The sequence below is a fragment of the Alexandromys fortis genome, unplaced genomic scaffold (assembly GCF_014885135.2).
Source record: "Alexandromys fortis isolate MF-2015 unplaced genomic scaffold, M_Fortis_MF-2015_v1.1 scaffold_106, whole genome shotgun sequence".
NCBI lineage: Eukaryota > Metazoa > Chordata > Mammalia > Rodentia > Cricetidae > Alexandromys > Alexandromys fortis.
In genome coordinates this window covers 5,778,473-5,801,945 of record NW_026067980.1, presented here as the reverse complement: position 1 = coordinate 5,801,945, position 23,473 = coordinate 5,778,473, and the positions used below count along the sequence as shown (strand labels likewise).

At 46.3% G+C, this 23,473-nt stretch overlaps 1 protein-coding gene across 1 annotated transcript in view; it reads left to right on the top strand.

Moving 5' to 3' along the window:
• Arhgef3 (Rho guanine nucleotide exchange factor 3) overlaps positions 1-23,473 on the top strand; it is a 280,755-nt gene that overhangs the window by 30,269 nt on the left and 227,013 nt on the right. The window contains exon 2 of the mRNA XM_050158206.1: positions 19,300-19,393. Coding sequence (XP_050014163.1) covers positions 19,350-19,393 — 44 coding nt within the window. The 5' untranslated portion in view covers positions 19,300-19,349. The remainder of the gene's footprint in view (positions 1-19,299; positions 19,394-23,473) is intronic.

Here is a 23,473-nt window from a genome sequence, read left to right as displayed (position 1 = left end):
CTGGCCCTGTGAGTCTTCTGGGTCAGATCCCAGGTTGAGTAGACCCTAGCCCCGTGAGCCTTCTGGGTCAGATCCCAGGTTGAGTAGACCCTGGCCCTGTGAGTCTTCTGGGTCAGATCCCAGGTTGAGTAGACTCTGGTGTCAGCCAGTGTTTGTACTTTTTGGTGGTCTCTGGCCATGTGCTCACAAATGCTCTTGGTAGGTGTTTTTTTGCCAGGAAAGGGACACATTCCTTCTGGCCTACGTGTCATAATTCCAGCTGCTACAGGATAGGAATTATGCCCTGGTCGTGCATCCGAAGGCTTCATCATCTATGAATTTGTGACCACAAAGGTTCTAATCCACTTTACCTAGAAAAGATGAGGGCCTGCAGGGACCAAGAGGATAGACCCTAGAGCAAGAATGTCTGTGCTCTCCAGCCAGACAGGTGGCTCAAAGGCCGGAATGTGAGCTGTGAGGAAAAGGGGAACCATTTACTGTCTTGTGGCCTGGGGGAAGGCACAGCTCAGTTTCTCACAGAGATGCTAGAGGGTTTGTGTGGGGGAGATGAGGATAGTAATGCTTCATTATTTAATGGATTGAGTGGGATGATTGTTCTGAGACACTTGACTGCCTTTGGTTGGCATGGTGACGACACTGAAGAGTGCTAATGGAGCAAGTGGAGAGAACAGAGCCTGCTGGACCCAGTGAGCATGTGTGGCAGGATCTCATAGCCTCCTGCAGGGCACAGCAAGGGCTCCCAGTGTGGCAGGATCTTACAGCCCCCTGCAGGGCACAGCAAGGGCTCACTGGCATCTTAGTTACTCACTTATCTAGGTTTCCCATAGTTATAAAATCAAGAAAATGGGACAATGTTTCAAATTCATTTGATGATGCAACCTGACCTGAGCTAGTAGATAATTCATGTATGAGGCAGAGATGGTCCTAGCTGCAGTGGTATTTATACACCCGCATGTGCCCTGCTGGGGTATTGTAGGACATATATTTCATGTTACTTCAAAATACAACGGGTTATGAATTCTGAAATGTTTCCAGCTTGAAGGGTCGGGAAGAGGAGTCTGAGGGTCTGTCTTCCATGATAGATTCTCCAGGTGACCATTTTTGCTGCTTCTTTCTTTTGCTTACGAAAGGGCGCTGTAGTCGTTGTCCTTGGTAGCCATGGAACTTCCGGGTCGAAGTGCATACATATTTAAAATGTGGGCAGCTACTGATAGATTGCCTCTCAAAGAGATGAGTGAGATTGGCATTCCCACCAATGGTGTGTGATGGTGAATTGTTGCCAGTGTTGAATTAAAGCTTGCTTCAAATTTGACTTTTAATTCTGGTAGTGGTCTCATTCTCAATCAGTGGGATTAACAATGCCAACATCAATGTCCTTGACCTCCACCAACCAGTCCTCAGCCCTCAGTTTTTCTCTCCTGTGTCGCAGGCCAGAGTCACTTCTTCACAGTGGCCTTTCCTTCCAAGGAAGCAACAGACCTAGCTTGGCTCTAGATGTAACTATTAGGTCACCAAAGGCTCTGAGATCAGAGGACCTGTGACTTGCAGCAAGGTTCTCCAGGCAGACTTGAGGGGAAGATTGGTATCTTTAGAATTCTGGTAAGTCTCCGCAGAGCAAGAAGGCTGGCAGGCTCAGACTTCCTATACAGTCGGTCACAGTGGAGAAGGCGCTAGCCTAGCCTAGCACCCTAGCAAGGAGCCGCATGTGGTGGGTGTCAGGTCTGTCTGTGCAAATCTTGCCCTGTCTCAGGTCATGAAGCCGCTCTTATCTCTTCAGATCTGGCTTCTACATTGTAATTGCCTCTTAGGACATCAGCTTCCTGGTATTCTTGTCAGAACTCAAATTCTAGGCAGTCGGGCCCAGGCACCTGTATTTCTGAGAAGTTCCCCCTTGAACCCAGCCACTTATAACTGTGCACTGGTGAAGGGCAGGGAGCTGTCTTCCCAACCAGGGTTGGATGAACCAACTATGGTGTGACCTTCAGTCTCCCACAGATAAGCTCAGCAAGCTGCCTCCATCCCTGGAAGGACTAAGAAGTGCAGATCCGCAGGCCCAGACAGGTCTGACTGAAACGGTCCCAGCGGTTGTGGAGCGTGTGTCTGCTTATGTCCCCGTGACTCTGTGCCCTGTTGTGTAGGCTCTGAACGCCGACTCTGACATCCTGTGACTGTCATGGAAAAGCAGGGCTCTTTATCCCCAAGACACATGCCCTGACATGTCCTACCATGCTGGGTGAAGCCAGTTTTCTTGGTGCCAGGTCACCAGACGAGGCTTTTAGGTGGTGGCAGGAATCAAAACGCCTGGGTTGTCCTGATCTCTTGTGTCTCTTCGCCTAACAGCAGTAACAACTCCAGGGTAAGTATCTTTATCACCGCCGACACTCCCACAGCTTGGTGTCCTCATCCCCCAAGTTAGCTTTAGCTTGTGGTCTTCCTCTTCCGGCCAGTCTTTTGGAAAGACGACTCTTCTCATGCCTCAGCCCTAAGTTTTTCTCTTCCCGTCTTACTAGAGCTTAGGGCTCAAGTGTCAGGCTGTGTCTCCTGAAGCATCCCTTTGTTTCTATTGCTTGTCTTTTGTTGGGCACAAAGGGATGACTATAACCCATGGGAGGGTCCTGCGAGTTTTCGGTGGTTTCTGTGGCAGGCTTGGTGTTGCGTCCCTGTGCTTATCTGCCAAGTGAGGGGAGTGGGAGAAGTACTTCCTAGTTGAGTCTCCTAAGAGCAGGGCATGGGCTGGCAATTAGCACAACAGGGCTGATGCTGGACTTGGCTCCATGGAGCCCCCCCCCCATTATTCCTTCTGTGAATTGTATATTTGGGGAGCGAGGATTCTGGAGGGTGTCTTACAAAGCTGATCCAGATCTGGGAGCCCAGAGTCAGGGGAGACAGGAGGGCTTGTAATGAATTCAGGGATGGAGAGGCAGGAAGAACTTCTGAAAAGAGCTGAAGGCCTGGTCTATCTCCAGGAACCCAGCAGAAAGGAGGTGAAGTGTTCAGAGGTCCATGGAGGGTTACTCACTGGCTGGCTGGGATGCTTCTTTTCCGCCTCCTGAGATCTCCACACTTGTACAGTCTTGCCTTCTGGGTGGGTCTGTAACGTTCCCTCACGAGGTATTTTTATATCCACCCTCCTGTGCGTACAGCCTTAAAGCTTGGAAAAGTTGCTGGGTCTGTTGCCCGGGACCTTTAGCTCATCGGCTACCCTAACCTTGCTTGGTGCAGGCTAGGTCTCCTCCTTGGTGTCTAGGAGATGGGACCTGCTCATCTATGAGCCTCCATCAGGCTGTGTGCTAGCATGCCCGAGGGCTGCTGTGCCTTCTGATGTTTGTGGAGAAGCTGAAGCCCAGAGAAGTCGTTTCCAAGGTGATAGCTGCTAAGTGGCAAAAGTAAAATTAATGTCCTAGAAGTCCAACTTTAGAACCCAAGGTCTCCATTGATAGTTTAGACTATGAAAGCATTTGTAGTGCAGATGTTTTAGTAACCTCTATGTCATAAAACCGTGTCGCCCTGGGATTCTGGTAACATGGATTTGGAGTTCTCTTGCACGGGCTCATGGTACTCTGGTAGTTAATCTATGCAAACTGAAGAAGCTTGAGGGACAGAAGACATTTAGTCCCATTATTCTACTTAATGAGAGTATATTCTGGAAAGGATAAAAGGTAGTGAGGTTCCTTAAGCTAGGCGCCCCATCCCCTGTGCCCCAGCTAATATACAGCCCGTGTTGCTTTCCTTCTCTTTTCCCTTTGCTGACCCCCAGTTTGCTTTGACTTGTAGTCCCCTTCTCCTCACCAGTCCCTTGGGAGGGATGCCAGAGGGGACAATTCTTCTACCCTAGCAAAGCATAGGGCTCAAGTGTCCTCCCCCACCCCCACCTTTCCCTCCCTGCTTCTTCCTTTTCCCCTTCCCTTCCTGTGGACATTGTGACACATAATATAGCCAGGCTTGTCTGGAATCCTCCTGCCTCAGCCTCTAGGCCTGGTTTCTGTTAATCTTCTTATTCTGATGGCTGATTTGATACTGCAGGTCTTGCCACCTGCCTTGGCACCTTCCCACGGGGGTTCCCAGGGTACTTTTGGACTCCAGAGGATTTCCCCCACAAACTTGAGAATGTGGCTGGCAGTGTAGAAGGGGGCAGTTGTTCCTTCCTTAGCCCAGTCTTTCTTAGCTGACTCCTGAGGCTCAGAGTACAAGGATGGAACTGAGATGTAGCCAGAGGCTTTTATAGGAGTATCAGGGGGTACTCAGCCATCAGAACCGGTGGACTCTTGGAGGTTTGGGGAGATTTGGCCACCCCATCTGCACTATCGTCAAAGCTTGATCAGTGCATAGGCCGGGTTCTGTTTCTCTCTCTGAAAGGTGAGGATTACAGTGCACATCACATTGACCTTTTGTGTGACCTCAGGCAAGGGGTGCCCATCCTGGGTACATCCAGGTTGTTCATGCTGTTTAACTAGAACTCCCTAGAATTCAGTGACGTTTGTATTTGTTTCCAAGTGTCTGTCTGGGAATAGATGCACAGAGTCAGGTTTGTAAATGGGTTTCTAAGCCGTGCAGCGGAGGCGCATGTCTTTAATCCCAGAACTTGGGAGGCCGGGAAAGGAAGATCTTTGATTTTGAGGCCAGCCTGGTCTACAGAGCAAATTCCAGGACAGCCAGGGCTACACAGAGAAACCCTGTCTCTAAAAGCACAACAAGACAAGGCTTCTGGAGAGCTCACCTGTTTGGGCATTTTGCAGTAGTGTTTAGCTCAAGAGACACTGCCCATGTCATGTCATTTGCCCTTGTATATAATGATTGGTGATGGGGCAAACGGGGCTCCCGTTCTTGAGCTGAGTGGGTTGTGTCAGCTCTGTGACGCTCATTTCTGTAGATGCCCTGGTGGGCGAAGGATCAGCTCAGGAAACTGCCTTGTTTTAAAGGACCCAGTTTTAAAGCTTCATCTGAAGAATAAGCACGAGACCATTTAAGGGCCATTTGGCATGGCCTGTGAGGCTTGGTTCCTTTATTCTTGCCATTTCTGTTTGAGACGTTGGTTACAGGGGGCAAGTGTGCTTGGCTTTCAGAGTAGTTCATTGGTTCTTCCTGTGCTCAGTGCCCCTTGTTCGTGTGTGTGTCCTCGTGAGTGAGGAGATGAGTCCCTGCCATGCGTGCTGCTGAGAGGGTCGGAAGCCTCAGCAGGTACCAGACACAGGACCGTGGTCAATGGCAGTGTGGAAAAGGGCAACAATGACAGTGGTTTTCAGGCCCCTGGGCGGCCTGGGTCCCCTCCCTCAAATGGTCTTGTCATAGGAATATCCACCTCACGACAGTCAGCCTGGGATAGGAAAACCTAGACCTGCTTTGACTTACTTGAGTGTCTGTCTCCCTTCCTCCCACCTGTGGGTCTCCCATGGATTTATAAGCCATCAAGAAAATATATTGAATGTCCATTAAGAGCCGTGCATGAGGCACCTCAAGAGAATCAGGCAGGCAGCAATGGCTTTGTGTAACTTAAGACCTTTCTAAATTTTCTGTTACATTAAAACTATTTACTTGCTTACTTTAGAGTCAGGCTGGGTCTCACTGTATTGCCCAGGCTGGTCTTAAATTTCTTGGTTCATACTATCACCCTGCCTCAGCCTCCTGAAGCAGCTAGAATTATAGCTGTTTGCCACCATGCTGGTTTTTCCCTTTTCTTTTGTCAGGGTGCTCAGAATTAAACCAAGAGGACCTTGCCCATGCTAAGGACAAATAATTCTATGACTGGACAACAGTTCTAGCCCTCAAATTATCTAATCTTTAAAATGACGTTATTTATTTATTTAGTGTGTGTGCACGCACACGCGTGTATGTGCCTGTGTTCCATGGCATGCACGTGGAGATAGGAAGACAGCATGTGAGAGTTGGTTGTCCTTCACTCACGTGGGCCCCAGGGGTTAAACTCGAGGGCATCTGGTTTAGTAGCACAGCTTTTACCAGCAGTGAGGAGTTTATTTTATAGAACAGGAACTTTCTCAGGTAAATCAAGTGCAAGATGAGATTTTCAGGCTGAAGAGGGGTAGCCTGGAGGCCAGCAGGGGTGAATCACTGGTGGATCCTCTCCACACCCTCCTGCCCTGGAATCTGGGTTGGTTTCCTTCACTTGAGGACTGACCCTGATTTCTACCCCAAGCCTCCATTAACAAGCAGGCAATGGAAGCTGGGCCCAAGAGTCAGCCTTCGCACACCTGGAGAAGACTGGGACTGCCCTTCCGCCTCTGTGCATCGCTAAGTCGGAAATACCTGCTGGAGCATGTGTGATAATAGCCCTGGATCCGTTTCAGCATTGCAGCAATCTTGGCACTGTGTGCAGAAATAAGTGCCTCCGGTCCTTGTATCGCATGCAGTTCTCCTCTCTCCGAGGCGGTGGCAACCTACGGGCCTTGGGGTCCCGCACATTTTACCTCTTTTACTTATTTTCTCCTGTGGTTCTTGGGCAGTTGGCGGTTGGCTTTCCACCAGCGCGGCCTTGTGTCTCCAGCTGTAGCAGGTGCGCGGTGTCCTCTGTGAGAGGGAAGAACACACAGTTCCTGGCTATTTCCATCTCTTCACTAAGGTTTGCACTCATCGAGGCGTGCTTAGTTGGGGTGCAGGGGAGGTTCACAGTGGCGGGATTAAGGTGAGGAAGAGCGTGGCGGGAGTGTCAGGAAGGTACCACCCGTCTGCAAGCACACTCTGGGAGCCCATGGTGCCTATGAGCGGTGGAGTTGATCCTCTGCTCCAGAGTGGCCCCAGCTTGTCTGCCTTCCAGGCAGGTTGCACACACAGCACCTCTCTGAGGAGCCATCTGTGATGGAGGCCTTCTTCACCTTGTTCCAGTAGATCCCTTCATAACTGCTGTGTCACGCTGTGCTGGGATGCTCAGTGCCTCCTCTCCTGGGGCTGAGGATGGAACTTGGGCCCTTGCACATACCAAGCAAGAGCTATACCCTCCTTGATGGGTCTTTTCTTTTCTTTTCTTTTCTTTTCTTTTCTTTTCTTTTCTTTTCTTTTCTTTTCTTTTCTTTTCTTTCAGCCAGGTCTCACTGTGTAGCTCAGGTTGACTTTGAGTTTCTAATCCTCCTGCCTCTACTTGCCAGTCACTGGTATATGCCACCACACCAAACTGGTTAATGCTTTTAAAAACAAAACAAAACCTTGGAAAATAATTTTAAAAGATGCTAAAAATCATTAGCGATACTGAGGCCTGCCTTCACGTCCAGCCAGTCCCATGTCCTGTATTCCATCTTGGAAGCAGCTATTTAAAATAGCTGCAAGTAGCCAGACATGGTGTTGCATCCCTTTAATCCCAGCACTCAGGAGACAGAGGAGGACAGATCTCTGTGAATTTGAGGCTAGCCTGTTCTACAGAGTGAATTGGAAGACCAGGATATCCTTATATAAGGAAACTCTGTCTCAAAAAAAAAAAAAAACCAAAACAAACAACAACAACAACAACAACAACAAAAAAAAAAAAACAAAAAGCAAGAGCTTTGGGGTCATGGGGATGTTTCCATAGGCAAAGTGCTGTCCTCCCAAGTGTGAGGGTCAGAGTTTGGATCCCTGGCACCCATGTAAATTCTGGGTGGGTGTTACAGTCTGCATGTTGTCCCAGCACTAGGGAGATAGAGACAGAGACGGGATTCCTAGAGCAAACTGGCTAGACTAACTGAATCCACTAGCTCTGGGTTCACGAGCGAGGTCCTGCCTGGTTAATTTTGTTTGTTTTTTGAGACAGGGTTTCTTTGTGTAGCCCTAGTTTCCTGAAACTCACTCTGTAGACCAGGCTGGTCTCGAACTCACAGAGAGCTGCCTGCCTCTGCCTCCAGAGTGCTGGGATTAAAGGAGTGTGCCATTACCGCCCAAGTGAGCTCTTGTCTTAATATATAATGTGGAAACAATCAAGGAGGCCATCCAACATCAACCTCTGAGCACCACACACTTATAAACACATGTGTATGCATGCAAGCACGTACATGTACACACAAAAACATGCATGCACACCACACATTTATAAACATGCAAAACCTTTTTAAAAAAAATGAAAATAGCTTTGGCATTGTCTGTCTCCCCCTCCAGTTCTGGGCATTGCACTCACGGCACGGCAGTGCTCTCCCATTGAGCTATGTCGCCAGTCCCAAGGATTTGTTTCTTCTAAACCTTAGTATTATATTGGCATACACACAGTGTGTGTTTGGGATTGTTCGGTAGCTAACTTTTGGGGACAAATGGAAGAAAAGGAGCCATGGTTTGCAGAGCATTCTGATTCCTGTGGCTTAAATTCCCACCATGGCTAGCGTGTGTTGGCTCCAGTGCACCAAAGCAGCGGGCTGTGCTTCAGGTCTTCCTCTGCGTGACGTGGGTCATCGCATCTCGTGGAGATGGCCAGTAGACAGAGTACCATGCTGCCACAGTTGCACTGCTGGATCCCTGTGGCCCAGGCTTGTATTTGGTTACTGTCTGTGAGGTCTTGATGGATGAGAACGCTTAGGTTTAAGCCTGTCACCAGCATTGCTGGCCAGTGTGCTGACTGAGGAATAGCCATGGGTATAATATGCTATTTCTGCTTCAGTTTAGTGTCCATAGCTGTCCTTGAGGGGTGTGACCTTGCTTCTAGCCAAGGGCCCTGGGTCATCCTTCTTGGCTGTTGGAGAGGTGAGGTCATCTGGGCAGGTGGCGTGGGACCTTGTGGTCCAGGCCAGACTGTTCAATTGGCCTTTATCGCCGACTTTGGCTCTAGGCCTAAGGTGAGTAGACAACAGGGAGAGACGTGTCCAGTCCTCTCCCCACTCTCTGATAAAAGCCTGGAGGACAAGCCCTGACTGTTGGTTGTTGATAAGTTTTTATAGCGTGCATAGCAGAGTCTCTCTGGAGGGTGTGGTCCCTTTCCGAGACGTGAAAATGAAGAGATACGACTTGAATAACAGTCTTGATTTGTTACTGTGTATTTATGAGTCCATTGGGCTTTAGAAACAGATTGCATGGAGTTTTTTTTCTTCCCTTTCCCTTTCCTGCCCTTTTGGAGACAAGGTCTTGTTAGCCACAGGCCAGACTGGCCAAGATCTCATAGTCCTGATGCTCTAGCCTCTCAAGGGCTAAGTGTATGCCACTGTAGCTAAGATCTTAGGAGTGTGGGGCAGGAGAATTGCTGTGAGTCCAAACTCAATCTGGGTTGTATCATGAGTTCCATCCAGTGTGGGCTACAGAGTGAGACCCTTTCTCAAAAATCCAAAAGCAAAATACTCCAAAAGAGCAAGGAACGTGTGTTTGCCAGATGTTCCCAAAGCCATCCTGTGCCCTCTTCCAGACATTGTCTACTCCCCGACCCCGGCCTGATGGCATAGAGGTTGGGATAGTTGTAACCGTCTCTGCCTTCCTGAAAATGGCTGTACAGGTGTTGTGGGCTCGTGTTGTTACACAGCACTCATTCGCTTCTGGATGCATCTTCCTGTGGTGTACAGGCTGGGGCCTGTGGTAGGTTATATAAGATCCTCTAAAACAGCAATCTTAACCTGTGGATCATGACCCCTTTGAGGGTCAAAATGACCCTTTCACAGGGGTCACCTAAGGCCATCTGCATAACAGATATTTATATTATGATTTATAACAGTCGCAAAATTATAGTTATGAAATAGCAACAAAAATAATTTCGCGGTTGGAGATCACCGCAACATGAGCAGCTGCATTAAATGGTTGCAGCGTTAGGAAGGTTGAGAACCACTGCTCTAAGAAATGCTCCTGACAGATCCCACTCACTTGTAATACTTGAGACTGTGAGACCTTAGCTGGCAAGAGGGACTTCGTAGATTTTTAGTAATGGTCTCCCTATGGGACAAATTGTCCTGAATTATTCCAGTCTTGGGGAGGCAGTGTCCAAGTTGAGGTGTGACGATTCAAGCTGAGGGAGCAATGGAATCTGAAGATCCCCCACTGTTGGCTCTGGGCATGGAGAAGGACTAGCTGAGGGGACAGAGCAGCCTCTGGAAGCCAGGAAGTGCAAGAGAAAGACATCCTCTCTAGTGCTTCTGGAAGGAATGCAGTCCTTCTGACCCGTGCAAGGATGCATTTGCTGTTTAGATTGTGTTGCAACAGGGATGGAAAATTAGTGCTACTGAGAACATTCTGGAACACATCTCGCACAGTGACTAGAAATTACCACAGTCGTCTGAAAAAGCCTGGGTTAAAACCGGTCTCACTGAACATAGCGGACAATGAGGACTACTGAGACATCAAGAACAATGGCAATGGGTCTTTGATCCTACTGCATGTAGTGGCTTTGTGGGAGCCTAGGCAGTTTGGATGCTCACCTTACGAGACCTGGACGGAGGAGGGTTTTCCTCGGACTTCCCACGGGACGGAGAGCCCTGATTGCTCTTTGGGCTGACGAGGGAGGGGGAATGGATTGGGGGAGGGGGAGGGAAAGGGGAGGCGGAGGTGGGGAAGAGACTGAAATATTTAATAAATAAAGAAAGAAAGAAAGAAAAAAAAGAAAACATAAAAAAAAAAAAAGAAATTACCACAGTCACCCAAGATGCTCCCAGAGCAACAATAGGAGTTGCTTTACCTTCTCCCCAGCACTCTGTGACATCTGGGGGTAAACATTTTTAAATGACAAGACAGTAGGATTCCGTAGCCAGTGGACACAATGGTGCCATGTATACAGGAGGCCGGTGTTCGGAAAATGCCAGTAAGTTCTCATTGCTGCCAGCTGAGGAGAGGAATGAGGGTGTGGTCATGCCAGTCTCTACCCAGGGAATGAGAGTTCCTCTTCCAAGGAAGTGGCTGGGCTGGCTGATTGATTGATGATGAACTCACAGAACTGTCGATCTGAAGAGTTTGAGCAATCCTGATCTCAGTCACCTTTGTATGGATCTCATTGACCAAGGCGAGTGGTGGGAGAAAGCCCAGGCTGTGTAGTCAACTGGTCAATATGAAAACTGCTATCATCTGGGTGCCATGTCCAGGAGCAGGTCTCGGCACCCTGGAGCTCTGCATGTGTCCTCTGTAAATGTCTGTGATCCTGGCTCCCTTGGGAGCTGTGCGTGGGTGCCTGGGATACCTAAGATCTTCAACGGACAAAGACGGGCAGTGGTGGCTGAGTTCATTACAAACAATGGCATGAAGCGATATATGGGATAAGTTTCTTTTATAGGAGTTGGTAATCCTGGGCTCAGTGTTCATTCATCCATCCATTCATCTGTCCATCCATCCATCCATCCATCCATCCATCCATCCATCCATGATCAAGCTATGTAACACATATAATGCAGTGGTGAGGATTGCAGACTCCCAAGGTCATATGCCTTCTCATTATTTTTAGTTTATTATTTGTAGTCTGGGTGACCATTTCTAGATCTTCTTTATGACCAATTTCTTATTTTTTGGGGGTGGGGTGGGGAACAGGAGTGCTCATCTCATGGGTATTAAGTATATCCTCTACCATCAAACAGCATTCCAACATTCCTAGCTCCCCGTTTTCTGATTCCTAAGGTGAGGCAGTAACGGTGCCTCCATTCTGGGGCTGGTGTGAGAATTCCTTGATAGCCCTCAGTGCTGGAAATTGTTGCACTTCTACAAGTGGTAGAAGTTGTTGCCTACTCTTAGGTACAAGCTGGCATGTGATGGCTTCCAGATGACTTGCTGGTGTGTATACCTGTAATACACTAGAACACTTGGGAATTGAGGACCAGAGGTTCAGAAGTTCATGGGTCTATGACCTAACACAGTAAGTTGGAAACCAGCTTAGGTTACATGAGACCTTCAAAGAAACAGAACACTTTCTGCAATGCTGTACAGCCCGAATAATAAAAATCCAGAGACAGATATTAGGGTTCAATCTGAAGATCAGAAAAGCCACTAGAGAGCTCTTATATCTTTAAAATCTTCAGACTGAAAGAGAAGGAGTTTCTATCTCATACTGCCTTATATTTCTCTCTAGTGTTGGGATTAAAGACATATACCACCACCACCTGACATCCATGGTTAACAATTGTGGCTGCTGGAATTAAAGGTGTGTGCAACCATTGCCTGTCCTGTATGGCTGACTAATGTGGCTGTTTTGTGTTGTGTTTTTTAGGTGAGCTTTATTTATTAAAACACAGTATGCCAATATAGTTCCCCTTTTTTGTCTAAAATAAAAAAGGAAGGCTGTAACTAGTATAAGAAAACTACATACAGTAAGTACAACTATGGACAATATATAGCCAATAACTAGATCAACAATGTCTAATTCATTTGCATTTGAAAAATTCAGAGAAAATACTCTGAATGAATTATCTGTCCATTCTTGGTAAGTCCAAAAATACCTACTTTACTTTCTATCATAACTTGCTTTTTGCATCTGGTAAACAAGGAAAACTATAGCTGTCTAGTCCTCAACTCCCCTAGAGACCCAAGAAGGAAATAATATTAACTGAGTAAGCAGAAGTGTGTGCAGGCAACTTCCAACAAATGTGAGAAATGACAGAAACAGCTGGTTTCTGGATAGTCACCTAAAGTTTCTCTGCAATCCATCTTCAGTCTACAGGCCTAGAGTATCTGACAGATTTTTCTATGAAGAATGGTTTTTGAAGGACTGTATCGCCTTATCTGGGCAATGTTTGGCAGTTACTTTCTTTTGTGTCCTGCTTGTCCCATTAGGACAGCATACTGTCAGCAGTTGAGACAAAGCTACTTTCTTGCTCAGTGGTTTACATTTGCCATAAAGAAAGCAAACTCCATGTGAAATTTCTTTGATGCCCATCATCTTCTCTGAAGTGGATTGCCAGGAGCAGACATGTCTGTCATAACAAAAAGAACCGATATTATTAAAACACCTTAAATACCATCTTAAATATTCTGTAGATCTCTGAAGTATTTGAAGATGACCTATCTATCTAAAATATATCTTTGTTTGACCTCGAAAACATTTAAAATTACTGTTTACTTTTTAAAAGTAGATTCAATAATCTTCCTTTTTTCTTGTCTTATCTATATTCTTCCTTTTTTCTTTTCAGAGTTGATTCAATTATCTAACTTTTTATCCTGTCATATCTATAGTCCCCTTTTTTCTTTTCAAAACAGAAACCTTGACTCTAATTTCCTTTGTTTAGTTTTTCTGATCATTACCAATAATAACTTGTAACCAATCTCCCTAAACAATGACAAATATCCATAAACCATGGACTCCTGTACCATTGTTATATTTAAAGATATTCAAGGAAGCACTAGTCTCATATGGCATGCATTCACCTATTGAGAAGCAAATATTAAACTTACAGTGAGCTTGTAATAGAATTAATTATCCCTAAGCACTGTGTATTTTCATTACTGTAGCTCTATAACAGAGCTTAATGTCAGGGATGGTGATGACTCTGGAAGTTCCTGTATTATTCAGGATTGTTTTGGCTATCCTGGGTTTTTTTTTTTTCCATATGAAGTTAAGTATTGTTCTTTTGAGATCTGTAAAGGAGTGTGTTGGGATTTTGATGGAGACTGCATTGTATCTGTAGATTGCTTTTGGTAGGCTTGCCATTTTTATTATGTTGATCCTCCCTATCCAAGGACAAGGAAGATCTTGCCATTTTCTGATATCTTCTTCAATTTCTTTTTTCAAAGACTTAAAGTTCTTTTCAAACAGATCTTTCACTTCTTTGGTTAGTGTTGCCCCAAGATATTTTATGTTATTTGTGGCTATTGTGAAGGGTGATGTTTCTCACTTCTTTATCATTTGTATATAGCAGGGCTACTGATTTTTTTTAGTTGATCTTGTATTCTGCCACATTACTGAAGGTGTTTATCATCTGTAGGAGTTCCCTGGCAGAATTCTTGGGGTCGCTTATGTATATTATCAAGTCATCTGCAAATAGTAAAGTTTGACTTCTTCCTTTCCAATTGTATCCCCTTGATCTCCTTTTGTTGTCTTATTGCTCTAGCTGTAACTTCAAGAACTATGTTAAATAGATATGGAGAGAGTGGACAATCTGTTGAAATTTGCTTTCTTACTGAGAATGTGGTCAATTTTAGAGAAGATTCCATGAGGTACTGAGAAGAAGGTATATTCTTTTGTGTTTGGGTGTAATGTTCTATAGATGTCTGCTAAGTCCATTTGAGTCATGACATCTGTTAGTTTCTTTATTTCTCTGTTAAGTTTTTGTCTGGTTGATCTATCCATTGTGGAGAGTGGGGTGTTGAAGTCTCCTACTATTATTGTTTGGGGTTTGATGTGCAATTTAAGCTTTAGTAATATTTCTTTTACATATGTGGGTGCTCTTGTATTTGGGGCATAAATGTTCAGGACTGAGACTTCATCTTGATAGATTTTTTTTCCTGTGATGAGTATGAAGTGTCCTTCTCTATCTCTTCTTATTGATTTTAGTTTGAAGTCTATTTTGTTAGATATTAGGATAGCTACACTTGCTTGTTTATTGGGTTCGTTTGATTGGAAAATCTTTTCTCAGTCCTTCACTCTGAGGTAATATCTGTCTTTGAGGTTGAGGTATATTTCTTTATACAGCAGAAGGATGGAACCTGCTTTTGTATTTGTTTAAAAAATGTTGTAACATTCTGTTAGCCTGTGTCTTTTAATAGGTGAATTGAGTCTGTTGATATTAAGAGATATTAATGATCAGTGATTGTTAATTCCTGTTATTTTTTGGTGGTAGTGTCTGTATGTTTCACTTCTTTGGGGTTTAGTGATGTGAGGTTGTCTGATGCCTGTGGTTTTTTTTTTTTTTTTTTGGTGCAGGTAGCTTCCTTGGGTTGGAGTTTTCCTTCTAGTACTTTATGTAAGACTGTGAATAGGTATTGTTTAAATTTGGTTTTTCATGGAATGTCTTGTTTTCTGATAGGTCTGCCTTTATATGTTACTTGACAGCTCTTAATATTCTTTCTTTATTCTGTATGTTTTGTGTTGTGATTATATGGTGAGGGGACTTGCTTCCTGTACCTTCCTAGGCATATCCTTCTTTAGGTTGGGAAAATTTTTCCTCTATGATTTTGTTGAATATGTTTTCTGTGCCTTTGAGTTTTTCTTCTTCTTGTATCCCTATTATTTTTTTGGTCTTTTCTGGTGTCCCAGAATCCCTGGATGTTTTGTTAAGAATTTGTTGAATTTATCACTTTCTTTGACCAATGAATCTATTTCCTCTATACTATCTTCAACATTTGAGATTCTCTCTTCCATTTCTTGTATTCTGATGGTTATGCTTGAATCAGTAGTTCCTGTTCATTTACCCAGATTTTCCCTTTCCAGAATTCTCTCAGTTTGTGTTTTATTTATTTCCTCTATTTCAGTTTTCAAGTCTTGAATTGCTTCCTTCACGTGTTTGACTGCTTTTTCTTGAGTTTTTAAAAGAGATTTATTGATTACATCCAATTTTTCGTTTGTCTTTTCCTCCATTTCTTTAAGGGAATTTTTCATTCTGTCTTTAAGGGTCTCTATCATTTTTATAAAGTTATATTTAAGATAGTTTTCTTCTGCTTCTTCTGGGTTAGGATTATCAGGTCTTCCTGTTGTATGACCACTGGGTTCTGGTGTTAACATGTTACTTTTTAGGTTGTTATATGAATTCTTGCATTGGCACCTATCCTCCTCTTCCTCCAGTTGGTGCTGGCAGTGCCTGCCTCTTGGTCCAATCCTTGCAGTTTCTGTCCGTGTGTTAGGGAGCTGCTCTTAGTCTACTCTGTGCAGTTGCTGTCTGTGTCCTAGGGGGCCACTGAGGTCTCTCTTGGCCCACTCTCTTGGTTTGCTCTGCGCAGTTGCAGCCTGTGCTTCAGAGTTCCTCTGAGGTTGCAGGGGATGGGTGTGTTTGTGGGTAGAGTGGGCCTTGTAGCTTAAAGGGTCTGATTGATGGGGTGGGGTGTTGGAGGTGGGGTAGGGGCCTGGGGTTTTGCCCCAGTACTGAGGGTCTAGAGAGTGAGGTGCCCAGCTGTCTGGCTGATCACTCACCTCTTGGTCTACTCTGTGCAGTTACAGCCTGTAGTTCCCCATTTTTTAATGAGGGAAAACTCTTTTAACTCATTTCTTCCTTTAAGACTTTCCAATTGTCTTATCAAATCTAAGAAGGTTTATGAAGATATAAGGCTTATTGCTGTTGTGTAGAACAGTAAAAGCTGTACTGGATTTCATGGTAGCCACCTGGTTTGCCAGCTCCCTGAGAAGGGTATTCAGGGAGAGCCCATAATTTATAGTGTTTAGAGATAGAGAGAGAGAGAGAGAGAGAGAGAGAGAGAGAGAGAGAGAGAGAGAGAGAGAGAGAGAGAAAGATTGCTCACAGGATTGATGGATTGTTTGGTAAAGCTAAAAAAGTTGGTTTTTTTTGGAGGTGGGTAACTGCCTGAAGGCAGAACCAGCTGGTAATACAGATGAGTGCTGTGGTTTGGGGCTCAGGGGCTTCTGGAGTTTGGGTGGCAGCTGGAGAGTGTTTCAGAGAGGCTATAACAGGAAAATCCCAAACTCCCTCAGAGGCTTGGGGAAAAAAGAAAAGAAAGCCTAGCCAAGTAGGCCTGGAGCCACATGTGCATCTCTAGTGGGAACCCCACGTGTAGCTCTGGCCTGTGCCAGTGGCTAAAACAGCTTGTTTGTGAATCTGTACCCCAAATGTTGGGTGCCAATTGCATCACGAATCATAAAAACCGAGAGGCAGATATTGGGGTTCAACCTGAAGATCAGAAAAGCAAAATCAGCCAAGCCACTAGAGAGCTCTTACCTCTTTGAACTCTTCAGACTGAAAGAGAGCGAGTTCCTGTCTCATCCCGCCTTATATTCCTCTCTAGTACTGGGATTAGAGGTGTGCAACACCAGCTCCTGGTCTCTATGGCGAACTAGTGAGGCTGCTGGGATTAAAGGTGTGTGCCACCACTGCCTGGCCTGTGTGGCTGGCTGGTGTGGCTGCTTTGCACTGACCTTCGGACAAGCTTTATCGATTACAACACAAATAATATACCGCTATCATGCTGGGTCGAGCCAGCCTCTCCTCCCAGGTGCCCTCTCACAGGTCCTTGAGGGCAGTGAGTGTGAAGAAGGAGTTCCGGTTCCTGCTCACTGGGGAGGAGAGCTGGGCTTCCACGCTGCAGTGACCGTGCGTATGCTGCTTGCAGAAGAGGTTGGGAATGAGAGCGCCATCTTGGCTTCCAGGCTGGAGTGAGCTGCGCTGAGGCAATCCTAGCCACAGTGTCTGAGATATGGACCGTTGATACTCCCGCCCCCCCCCGCCACCCCCCCCCCCCCCCCCCCCCCCCCCCCCCCCCCCCCCCCACCCCCCCCCCCCCCCCCCCCCCCCCCCCCCGCCCTCTCTGGCCCCCTCTCCTTTGCCCCCCCCCCCCCCCCCCCCCCCGCAATCAACACNCACCGCCCCCGCCCCCCCCCCCCCCCCCCCCCCCCGCTTTACAACTGCATTGCTAAGGCACCCCCGGAGCTCTCTACTCAAGCCCACTTCTTTTCCCTCTCCTTTTCTAAGATCTGCATTTTTACACACGCCTTATTCCTGCCCCACCCCCACCCCCAGAATGTACACGCGGCAGCTGATGAAGTTAGCTCTGATGGAAGCCAGATCAGTGGCCCTAGACAGGGACCCCGATGCTAAAAATAGCTCATAGCTTGATCTCCGCAAGTTAAATGAAAGAACAGCATTGGAGGCAGGGGCTGGAGAATCTCCCCAACACTGGCTCTATCCCTTTTCTCTGGGTGGGGTCAGGCATCCCAGGAATCTGGTCCTTCTCCCCTGGATCAGAGTTAAGCAGATAGTGCTTTAGCCTGGGAGAAGGCCAGGCCCACATGGAGCAGATGGGGAATGATAGGTCAGAGACGCTGCCAAGCAGGTCTTATATGCTCAGTGGTCACGACGGTTGGGACAGCGGTGGTTGGCTTAATTAACCATGGGTGGCTAGGATCGTCCTCAACCCTTGTCTAGGAGGCCCTGAGTTGGAAGTCAACACATTCTCCCTAAGAATAGCTTTCTAGAGTAGTAACTGGTGTGTGTGTGTGTGTGTGTGTGTGTGTGTGTGTGTGTGTAACACCAAACAAAGTAGCAGTTTGGTGTTTGGAGGCATGCCTATGAAGGGAATCTGTCCTGTGATGTCAACCACAGCCTTCTTTTTGGTGAGGAATGCAGCAGCCACAGCTGATCCAGGAACCTAAGAGTGTGGCTCGTGCTCCCTATGGGGCAGATGCTGCTACAGTGAAGAAGAGGAGGGACCCTAGGAAGCACCGTGGATTGATTCTCTTTAGCTCTTCTTTGGCTCTTCCTTAGTCTCCTGCCCAGCCTCTGTTACAGCTGAGGACTTCAACTTGGATCTTTGGTGTGAGCATCATGTGCATTCTAAGACGTCATTTTGTGATAACTTTAGCCGTCATATAGGCTTCTCCTCCTGTACTTGGTGCCCTGCTCAAGAGTCTCATAGAAGATACTGCAAGAGCGGGGTGGTAGTGATGCACGCCTTTAATCCTAGTATGGGGGAGGCAGAAGCAGGCGGGTCTCTGTGAGTTCAAGGTCAACCTGATCTACAGAGTGAGTTCCAGGACAACTAGGGATACATAGAGAAACTCTGCCTCAAAAAACCAAAACAGAAGATACTCCAAGGATACCTTATCCCTTGTCGGAAACCAGGACGTTTTAATTTTTTTTTTCAAACTGAGAACTATCTGCATATCTATAATGAGATATCTTGGAGAAGGGACTCAAGTCTAAACATAGAATTTAACTTTCATATATACCTTATGCACATAGCACCCTATTAGCTATATGCAATATTTTAAACAAATTTTGTGAATACGGTAATGTTTTCTGGTCCAGAATTTTTTACTTGTGGGATCTTGTTGGGGCTCAGAAAGTCTCAGATTTTGGAACATTTTAGAGTTTGGATGTTTTGATTTACGGATGCTCAACTTGGGATTGTGGAAAAAAAGGAGGATGGATGTGAGGGATGCTGGGTAGCCTTTGGTATATTCTAATGTGGCCCTCTTGGTGTGTTTTTACTGAAATATGCCGTTTGTATGTGTAATTTTACTTATTTAATTCATTATTTAAGTGTGCGTTTGAGAGAGAGAATGAGTGGATTTTTTGTCTTGTTTTGCTTTACTTTTTCTTTTTGTTGTTGTTGTTCTGTTTTATTTTCGAGTCAGGGTTTCTCTATAGCCCTGGCTGTTCTGGAACTCGCTCTGCAGACCAGGCTGGCTTCCAACACAGAGATCTACCTGCCTCAGCCTCCAGAGTGCTGGGATTAAAGGCGTGCACCATCACTAGCTGGCTTCATTATGGGTTTTTTCACATTTGTGTCATTGTGCTTTGTTCTAATCATTCCCTTGGTCATTTTGTTTTTTAGGAAAGAAAATCTAGGCCTGGCACGCTGAGTCTGCAGAGAATTTCCCAGTGATGAATCAGTGCATTTATAGAGGGATGGAAGAAAACAAGGAAAGGTAACAGTTAAGGAAAAAAATGTCATGCAATGGTTCAATGCGTCAAATTCCTTCATGCCTATATGGTTGGTAGAAACCCTGAAGGATCAGAGGTTGCATGGGGCGAGGTGAGGAGCTTGGTGGTACAGTGTCTTCCTAGCATGCGTCAGGCTCTGGGTTTGATCCTCTGCCTCCAGGAACACATCTCCTTTCCCGTGTCCAGCTTGTTCCACCAGAGGAGAGAAACCATTGCTAAATACAAAGAAATATTTCTAAGTCCCAGAAGAGCTGGGATCACAGAAACGATGTGGTGTAAAATTTGGTGTCTCAGTTCTACGCTGTGGGTGTTCATCCCCAAACACAGTGCCACCACCCAGAACACGGTGCTTGTGAGTGGCTGGTCTCTCAAGAGCCAGCAGGGATGGACCCGAGCTCTTTCATGCAATTTCTTCCTCCCTCTTTCACTTCCTCTTTTTTTAAGAATAACTTTTGAGTTTTATCAATTAAAAAAGTTTAATTTTCAGTCCTGAATCCATTCCTGTTCTTCCTTATTATCTATACAGTTGTGTTCATGCTTTGTGTAATATGTCCATTTTCCTTCCAGAATTTTCTCTGGCTATCGAGATATATAGAAGGAAGTCACTCTTTCATTCCTTCTCCTTTGTTGTTGTTGTTGTTGTTGTTGTTGGTGGTGGTGGTGGTGGTGGTGGTGATGGTGGTGATGGTGATGGTGGTGTTGGTGGTGGTGGTGATGGTGTTGTTGTTGTTGGTGGTGGTGGTGGTGATGGTGTTGTTGTTTTTGTTATTGTTGTTGTTGGTGGTGTGTGTATATACAAGCACATGTGGAGGCCAGAGGTTGAAGTCAGCTGTCTCTCTTGATCCCTCTTCACCTTATCTATTGAGACAGGGTCTCTCATTTTAATCCAGAACTCGCAGGTTCACCTAGTCTCAAGCAAGTCCCAGCTTGCTCCAGGGAATCCTGTTTCAGCCTCCCATGTATAGAGATTATAAGTGGGCTGCCATGCCTACTTGGCATATATGTGGGTTCTGGGGAATCCAAGCTCGGGTCCTCACAATTGGGCGCCAAACTGTTCAACCCATGGATCCATCTCCTCAGTCGCTCGTTTCTTCTTTTAAAAGTGCATGTTGTGCTGGCCGGCCTGTTTTCCAACCCTATAAACACTTAGTGATGCATCCTGTGATGTTTTTGAGGCAGCAGCCTATGTGACTCTCCGTCTTCACATCACAGCAAGTGTGAGGGCCTCCATCTCACCGACTGCTGAGCCAGCTCATGGCGCTTAGACTGGCTCTGGGTTTTGCTGGGATGTGTGCTGGGCTGTCTTCCTTTGGCACACAAGCTAATGGTTCTCCATGGTGTTTACTAAGGAGAAGAGTTGCTGAATCATCCTGCATACACACTTAAGAGTCTAATAAAAATGATCGGATCACTCTCTAGGGAACACAGTTTGGCTTATCAGCTGGGTACCAGGTTTCCTGTCTTGCCTACCCCCTGCAAACCTCAGATATGTCCTTGAATTTTTGCAGTCAGCAAGGTGAACAGCATACCTCTCTGGGGCTGTAATTTCTTCTCTTCTTTCCTCTGGGAAGGTTCATCTTCTTGGGACCGTTGCCTGGTTTCATCTCCCACTGATACCCATAAACTTCTGCCCTCACAGGGAGCAGCAACCTCTCCTGAGACCCAGGCCCCCACACACCTGGGCAGTCCTGGATCTTCCCTGGTGCAGATGAAACTTTACTTTCGCTTCTGCAAAGCCTCCAGGCTGCTGTTCCAGGGGTCAGTTCAGTACAGAAGCACATCCTCTCTTTTGTCTCACTGAAGGATTCTGAAGCCCAGGGTTAGATTTCCGACTTGAGGTGGCCTTTATCTAGAGCCGTCACTGGCGGCAGGCTGAGTGTTTGCTGAGTGTCAACTCTCTCTGTGCACCGGTTTTCTACTCCTCTGCTTGAATTCTCACAGGGTTCTAGAAGGAAGGAGTAGTGTTGTTCCCCTATTTTGTAGTCGTAGGTGACAGAAGAGACTTTACTTAAAAGCAGTCCGTGGAACAAAAAGGAAAACCACAACTATTTGGTCTCCTCGTGGAAACTCAGCTCTTAGCCAGTGTTCTCATTAGATAGTCCGTGAACCGCACAGGCTCAGTGCCGAGCTCCCCTGTGGGATGTGACGTTGGAGTCAGCCTGCCCTGTTTGCAGTTGTCGCTCTGTGTCTGCAACTATTCTCGGAGTGAGTAGGGATGTCCCTCTCCAGCACATGGCCCAGGGCTTTGGTGTACCCCCAGCACCTCTGCTCTGGGTCCTTTTGTGATCAGAGGCTCACTTACGTTCACCCAGATACTCTCGTGGAATTCAGAATTCCCAAGCTGAACGTCCTTGCCATGGGAAGTGAATATATGGTGTTAGGAGAAATGTTTCTCCTGGATGTGGAGGGAAGGAAGTGTTTGGCTTGTCCTTGGTAAACCTAACCCAACACTGTGTCTTGAAATGTTTCATTTTAGAGCCCGTTCAAAGATTAAGAGGTTCCAGACAGGGCCGAGGATGTGTCTTAGCAGTACAGCTTTGCGTAGCATGTGTGAAGGCCTAGGTTCCATCCCATACCACAGAAACAAATAGGTAAATATATAGATGAAAGAAACGCATGCAAAATGCAATTTCAGCTGTCGCACTAAGTTCCTCTTTCCTACATATTTCAAAGACATAAAATTTGAGGGGCTGGGTAGCTGGCTTAATGGTTATGAACATGCACTGCTTGCAGAAGACCCAAGTCCAGTTCCTAGCACCAATATTGACTCACGGTGACCTGTCACTCTTGTTCTAGAGAATCTGACACCTTCTTTGGCCTTCATAGGCACCTGCACTCAGATGCACACCTCCCCCATCATAGTTAAAAAAAAAAATACTCGGCATGGGAAGAGGCTTTAGATTTATCATATTTCATTTCTTATTGCAGTTTAAGCAAACAGTCTAAGAGTGAGGAAATAATTGTCCAAGCCGTAGGAGTTCAAGCCGTAGAAGCATGTGTTGGTCTCAGGCCCCTGGGGTCTGGCTGACTGTGGCTCTTGCCACAGCATCACAACTACCTCTTGTGGGACTGGTTGATCCCAGGAGCCTGGTCCCTCTTGTTATTATTATCAAGAGCTTATTATCTGAGAGTCCCTTGAGGGGAACTAGCCCATCGGTCGATGAATTGTTGAGTCATTCCATGGGCATTTATTGTACATTACTAGGTGTATTAGAAGCACAAGGTAGGTAGGAGAGGCATTTTCAGAGAACTGAGAGTAGGGAGGGGGGCGTGTGAGGGGTATTCGCATACATGATGGGTATGGCCAGTGGAAAGCCTCTGTTTTTTTGTTGGTTAGTGGAGAGCATAGCTGTATATATCCCCTTTCTTAGGGTTACTATTGCTCTGGCAACTTGGGAAGGAAAGGATTTATTTGGCTTACACTTCCACAGTTCATCATCAAAGGAAGTGAGGACAGCAAGTCAAGCAAAGCAAGAACTTGGAGGCGGAGCTGATGTGGAGGCCATGGAAGGGCTCTGCTTATTGACTTGCTCAACCTGTTCTCTTACAGGACCCAGAACCACTAGCCTAGGGGTCGCCCCACCTGCCATGGGCTGGGCCCTTGTCAATCACTAATTAAGAAAATGCGCTGCAGGCTTGCCCACAGCCCAATCTCCTGGCCTTTTCTCAGTTAACTCTCACATGACTCTAGCTTGCCTCAAGTTGACCTAACATCAGCCATCACAGCATAGGACCACAGTGTGGCCTGGAACCAGCTCCACATTTCGAGGATAGGGCCTTCCCAAGCGCAGTCCTCTGTAGAGCAGAGCTCCAGAAACCTCCGGACATTTTGTCCTGCAACCAAACAACGCTATTGGAAGAAACCCATTCCCACGGTATTTGTGGCTGGGCCATCACTTCTGGTTCCTTCCACTTCTAGGTGGCACCTGGTCCACTAGGGGCCTGAGAACCCCAGATTTCCATGTGGTAAACCTCCAGGGAGCCAAGTTTCCTGCTGTACACGGTGACCATGACCAGATCGAGTTATTTCTTTGTGCTCCAGTTCCTCAGCTGTGCAGTGGGAA